Here is a 5,880-nt window from a genome sequence, read left to right on the forward strand (position 1 = left end):
TGACAGACACAACTCAAAAGAGCTGGGAACTGAGCCATGGGTGGGGGGCAGCAGACCAGAAACGGGAGGGCTGTGCCTGTGGGGATGCCCGTGACCTTTGACCCAGAGGAGGTGGTCCCGCCTGTGATACGGCATCCAACTGAGGGAGTGAGGGAGTACGTTATCCTGATCACTACTTGGGCGAGTCCCCCCACACCCCAGGCGCTCTGCCACTGGGAACAGAGTCTACAGTGAGGAAGACAACAAGCAAGGGTAAAGACCAGGTACAGAGTTGGAATTGGTTCCTTTATGGAAAAACTGAAAATATAATAAAAATTAAAATAAAACCAGTTTTAAAAAAGCCAGCCCCTGGAGTTTCCACCTCCTGCCTCTGGCCCTCCAGCGGGATGAGGCCCCAACCCCAGGGCAGCAAAAGGATGAGGGCCTTCTGCCCCACTTTCCCCATTCTATCCCCATCTTAATCTCCACCGTGAGGGCCCTGGGAGGAACCAAACCTGGGTAGGGGAGCAGGGACCCAAGGCCCCGTGGCCCGGGGAGGGAGGCTCGGTGTGCACCCAGCCCCAGAGCTCCTGGCCTGTAGTGTGGGCACGGGCAGGGCCCCTCCTAGCCTGGGCCCAGCTGGGGTTGGGGCTGTTAGTTCCAGATCTTGAGGAAGGAGTCCCAGGAGCCTGTGGCCACAGCCATGCCATCGTCAGTGACCCCGAGACAGCTCACACGGTTGTCGTGGCCAGCGAGAACACCTGGGGCGGAAGGGGGCATCAGAACCCCTCCGGCCCGGTTCCCCTCTCCCTGCCTGCCCCCCTGCTCAGCTCCCGGTCTCACCTGCACGGTCGCCCTTCATGGCATCCCAGATGTTGCAGTTGAAGTCATCGTAGCCCGCAAGCAGCAGCCTGCCGCTGCGCGAAAAGGCAACAGAGGTGATGCCACAGATGATGTTGTCGTGCGAATACATGAGGAGCTCCTGGTCAGCCCGCAAGTCAAAGAGGCGGCATGTGGCGTCATCAGAGCCCGTGGTGAAGGCGTAACCGTTGGGGAAGAACTGCAGGACATGCGACCGGAGTGGGGTGAGGCCGCAGGGAGGGCCAGGAGCCTGGCAGAGAGGGGCTGGCCCAGCTCGCCCAGAACTTACAGCCACGGCGTTGATGTCGGATTCGTGGCCAATGAAGGTCTGTCGGCACATGGAGTCCCGCACGTCCCACAGCTTGATGGAGGCGTCGCAGGCGCCTGACACAAAGGTGCGGCCGTCGGGGGCCAGGGACAGGGACATCACATCCCCACTGTGTCCAGCAAAGCCCACCGTCTGCTGGCCGGTCTCAATGTCCCACAGGGCACTGGAGAGGTGACGGAAGGAAGGAAAGGGTCAGAGAGGGGTGAGGATAGATGCCCTCTGCCCTACCCCTCCACCGTGGGAGCCCAGGCCTGAGCCCGCCTCCACGCTGGGAGTGCTGGCAGCCAGTGCCTGCTCCTGCCCCACCCTCGTTCCTCCTTCCTGCCACCAGAACAAGAGGCTGAGGGGTTCGCAAGGTGGGCGCTGCCGCTGCTGGAGCAGGAGGTGACTACCTGCTGCGTGAGCCCCGAGGCGGTGTTCCCCCCCCGCCCAGCCCTGGCAGAAGTGTGGGTGAGCCCCGCCTGCCAGGCGCTGGCAGGCCCTCACCAGGTGGTGTCCCCAGAGCTGGTGATGATTTGGTTGTCATCCAGGAAGCGGCAGCACGACAGATACCCTAGGGGTAGGGGCTGGTCAGCGGGGGCTGTCGGGGCGGCCGGTGCAGCCCCTGCCCCCGCCATAGGGCCCAGGCTCACCGGTGTGGCCAGGCAGCTCCCGGCTGACCCTGACGTTGCCCTCACGGGTCTTGAGGCTGTAAATGGAGCAGATGTTGTCCAGTCCCCCGCAGGCCACGAAGTTCCCTGAGGGCGCGTAGGCACAGGTCATGACCCAGGAGGAGCGCAGCGGGATGGCGTGGACCTGGGGGCAAGGGGTAGTGCCCGGGGTGAGAGCCGGCTGGGCGCTGCAGTGCTGCCCCAGCAGCCGCAGGCGCCGCCCCTACCTTGTTGGTGGTGTAGCTGTCCCAGATGATGAGCTTGCCGTCCTGGGAGGCGCTGACCAGCAGCCTGCGGGAGTGAGGCAGGAAAACCAGAAGGGTCAAGGTGGGAAGGCCCCTCTGGAGGCAAGACACCTTCCCCACTCCTATCTGGTGAGAGACAACTTCTGGTAGCAGCCCAGAGGATCCCGCTCGGTTTGGTCCTGTTTCCCAGGCCCCTGGGGGCATCTGGAAGTCAGGTCTTCCCACACTGACTTGCCAACCAAGCATCCTGTTTGAGGCACCCACTGTGCAAGGAGGCCCCTGCCCACCCTGCCTCAGCCCAGGGTGAACACAATGGCTCACAGCACACAGCCTCAACCTCACCCACCTTGAGTCTGTCCCCCAGTGCATGGCATAAATTTTGGCCAGGTGCCCACGGAGGGTCCTCCGTGTCCTCATCTGGATTCTCCCCACTGGGTCCAGCCCAGCTGTGATCTGGAGGTGGAGGCAGAATGGGCTCAGGAAGGTTCCCGCGGCAGAGCTGGCAGAGAAATATGCCTCCCACCCGAGCTCCTTCCCTAAAGCCAAGTCCAGCCCTGATTCCTCTCACCTGGGTCAGTGTTGAATCCCCACATGCTTTTCGGGCATCCTATAAGAGATGGTAGAGCCCGTCAAAGGGGCAGGGAAGAAGATGGGGAGGAGAGAGGAAAAAGAACCGAAGACACGGGAGTGGAAAGGATGAGACAGGAAGATTAGGATACTGCCCCCCACCACGCACACCCCGCCTCCCCTGCCTCCCCTGGCCCGGTACACATACACACACAAGCCACCCGGTCCTGCCCGCTGGGCCGCCCGCCAGGCCCTCACCCGGATCTGGTTCCGGAGCTGCTCGGCCTCCTGTCTCAGTTGCTCCAGCTCACTCATGGCGCCGGGCCCGTGGGGCGGGGTTGGGGGCGGCTGGGGGCCGCGGGACGGGGGCTGGGGGAGGCAGCTCCTCGCCGCTGGCCCGAGGCCTGGGGGATGCAGGGCTGACGTCAGGCCCAAGGCCGCCGGGGAAGCGGGGGTAAAGGCGGGGCCGAAGCGCGGCCCGGAAGAGGTAAGCACCGGTGGGAGGGGGAGGGGCGCCAGCAGTGGCCGCGGTTCCCCCGGGCACAGCCAGGGTCTCTGGCCCGGAGAGACGTAGCCGTGACCCGAGCAACAGCTGACTTCCCCAATCTTTCTCCCGCCCCCCGGAAACGGAGCGAGAAGTGCAAGAGGAAGCGCAGGGGAAACCCCTCCCTCGGACAGCAGCCCGGGCGGGACACCCGTGGCAGGAACTGGGGGGCTGGCGGAAGGGGGGGTGTCGGGGAGAGTCCTTTCGAAAACAGACCCGGCGTCCGCCCCGGCTGCACAGGCACCGCCCTCCTAGCACCTAATTTTAAAAGGGGCGGTGCCTCGTTAAATTCACCCCCATACGCCGCACACCCTCCACACACACGCACCCCCAGCTTCGACTGGGGGTGGGGGAGCCCACAGGGGAAAGCTGGTCTGTTCGTGGGGTTGCCTAGGCAACCGTCACCCGGACTGAGAGCACCTCATTGGTGAAGTGCCCCCACCCTAGCCCGGTTGCCACGGCAACCGCATCCACGGCTGAGACCTGTAGGGTGGGTGACCCCACCCCCGGCCCCATCGCCCCCGCCCGACCCAGCCTCCTGCCCCTCCCCAGAGCCGGCCAAGGTAGCTGTTTACAGGATTTGGGAAAAGCCGATTGGGCACTAATAGGTTCGGGACGGCTCACCCCGGATTATCCCTGGGCCGGCTGCGCCCCATTAGCCGCCCGCCGCGGGTGGAGGCGAGGGTGGCGGGGAAGGCAGCCCCAAGCCGCTGCTCCCTCCAGCGCCGAGGCCGCCCGCCCCGGCGCGCCCGCAGAAAGCCCGTGGGAGCCGCTCTCCAGTAATTATGTCTCCGAAGAGAGGTCCCGGGCCCAGAAGCGCGGAGCTGCTCTCTCCCAGGCGCCGGCGGGCGGGCTTAGCGGGCAGCCCCAGGCGGCCTAGCCCCTGCGCCCTCCGCTCCCGCAGAGCCCTGCCGCGGGATCGGCGCCGGGGCCCCAGAGGCCTGGCTGGCTCCGCTCCAGGGCCCGGAGTCCTGCCCCCCAACTTTGGACACCTGTGTGATCTGCCCATGCACACCGCACTCTGCAGACCCAGGCGTCCCCCCAAACCGCCCCACCTCCCCGGTCCCACTTCCCCCAGGCCCTGGGCGTTCCTCTTCCCCACTGACATTTCCCCTTGGTCGGTTCAGATTTCTACGCCAGCGCCAGAGGACGCCCCTCCAAAGAAAGGAGGGGGGCAGATCTCCCCACCCTACTTCCCCAGCTCCGGACAAAGCCCCTTCCTTCCAGCTGCCGGCAGCCCAGGCCGGGCGGCAACGACAGACGCCCGGGGCAGAAGGAAGCAGCAGGCCAGGAGGAAGCCGCTGGGGGCGGGGGCGACGCTCCCAGCCCTCAATCCCCATCACCTTCCAGGGCCCCCTCAGCGGCCTCGGACTCTGGGCATACAGCAGCCGGGGTCCCAAGAAGAAATGTGGGTGCCACCGCCTCCGCAGGTCTGGCGGGGCGAAGGGGAGGGGACAAGGGAGGGTCCCCCGATCTGGCAGCTGGAAGGCGCGGGCCGGTGCCGCGCTGCGAAGCGCAGTGGGCCTGGCCCTCCGGCCCCCACGACCTCCATTTTGCCCCAAAGATAGCTAAGTGTGTGTGTGTGTGTAGGGGGGCGCCTGGGAGCCAAGCGTGGGGTCAGGACTACTAAAGGGAATGGGGTGCCGAGGTCTCTGGTCCAGGGTAATGGGGCCAGAAAAGACGGGGCAGAATCCAAATCGCGGAGAGACGAAGGGAGGGACAGCCTCGCGGCCTTGTCTGCCTCTCTGAGGATTCTGGAGTTTTGCAAGCCGAACGCCGGAGGGGGTGCGAAACGCGAGGACACGAGGGGTGCTACTTAGGGGCCGGCAGGAGGGTGGTAGTGGTGGGGTAGGGGGCGGGACGAGGCCTAGAGGAAGCCCCGAATTTAGACCCTCAACTTCTCAGAGAGCAAGAGGCAGGTGGGGCTAGGATGGGGTCTGGGGCCAGGCGAAACACTTCCCCCCGATGGTGCAGGGAGCGCGTGCGTTAATTGGGGCGAGGGTCCCCTTGTTCCCCTTCCGGGTTTGGAAGCGATGGGGCCAAAAGAAGGGAGGGGAGGTCTGGAGAGTTACGTCCGCTCCCAAGAGGCCAGACCGGGGAGACAGACGGAAGAGAGGTTCCCCCATGGGAATTTGGGGCTTGCGGGGGGGATGAGGACTCCTTTTATCAGCGGAGGTACCTGTGGCGGTGGGACTCTGCGAAGGGTCGCTAGAGGAGCGCGGGAGGTCCTGTCTTCCTCCGCGGCGGAGGCGGCAGCGGCGACGCGGACGGATTTCCTCAGTCACCCCAACTCAACCGTCCAGCGCTGCTCTCCCCAGAGCGGAGGGATCCCGCCCGCCAGTGACGCGGCCGTCGCCGCCGCGCCCAGGACCCGGCTGGGCGAGACCAACTGCTCGGTGGGGGTAGGCAGGAAGGGAAAATATCACTTAAGGGGCAAAGATTGACCCTGTCACATCAAAGATAGCTCTCCCCGCTATTTCCAAGCAAAACAGACCAAAATAAATGCTTTGCTTCCCGCAAAGACTCAAGACATCCCCCCTGGGGCTGGCAGAGGTGGTACCGGCAGAGGGGAGGGGGAAACCGCTGGTTGGTCACGTGACCCGCCCTCCCGGATTGGGCGGCTCCAGACTGGGAAGAGGAGCTCGATGCCCCAGTTCTCCGCCTTGGAACGCCCCTGTCTGTGAGGCCACGCCCCTGTGCAGGGGC

General features: G+C 65.1%; 1 protein-coding gene across 1 annotated transcript; it reads right to left on the minus strand.

Moving 5' to 3' along the window:
- Positions 1 to 264: 264 nt before the first annotated feature.
- GNB2 (G protein subunit beta 2) lies at positions 265 to 5,856 on the minus strand. Its single transcript, XM_069570080.1, has 10 exons — positions 5,354 to 5,856; positions 2,889 to 3,034; positions 2,632 to 2,670; positions 2,410 to 2,516; positions 2,046 to 2,109; positions 1,801 to 1,963; positions 1,655 to 1,721; positions 1,130 to 1,331; positions 823 to 1,039; positions 265 to 740 (listed from the first exon to the last, which is right to left on the minus strand). Exons 2-10 carry the CDS (start codon positions 2,943 to 2,945, stop codon positions 634 to 636), a joined length of 1,023 nt encoding a protein of 340 aa, XP_069426181.1. The 5' UTR covers positions 2,946 to 3,034; positions 5,354 to 5,856; the 3' UTR covers positions 265 to 633.
- Between the last annotated feature and the right edge of the window lie 24 nt (positions 5,857 to 5,880).

This window comes from Ovis canadensis, chromosome 24 (assembly GCF_042477335.2).
Source record: "Ovis canadensis isolate MfBH-ARS-UI-01 breed Bighorn chromosome 24, ARS-UI_OviCan_v2, whole genome shotgun sequence".
Lineage (NCBI taxonomy): Eukaryota > Metazoa > Chordata > Mammalia > Artiodactyla > Bovidae > Ovis > Ovis canadensis.

What these genes read in the sequence shown, in the direction of transcription:
- GNB2 (XM_069570080.1), bottom strand. Translation starts at nt 2,945, where the DNA reads ATGAGTGAGCTGGAGCAACTGAGACAGGAGGCCGAGCAGCTCCGGAAC. An exon ending in AGCTCCGGAACCAGATCCGG is followed by an intron (nt 2,671 to 2,888) that starts GTGAGGGCCTGG and finishes CATCTCTTATAG; the next exon opens with GATGCCCGAAAAGCATGTGG. An exon ending in CACTGGGGGACAGACTCAAG is followed by an intron (nt 2,110 to 2,409) that starts GTGGGTGAGGTT and finishes TCACTCCCGCAG; the next exon opens with GCTGCTGGTCAGCGCCTCCC.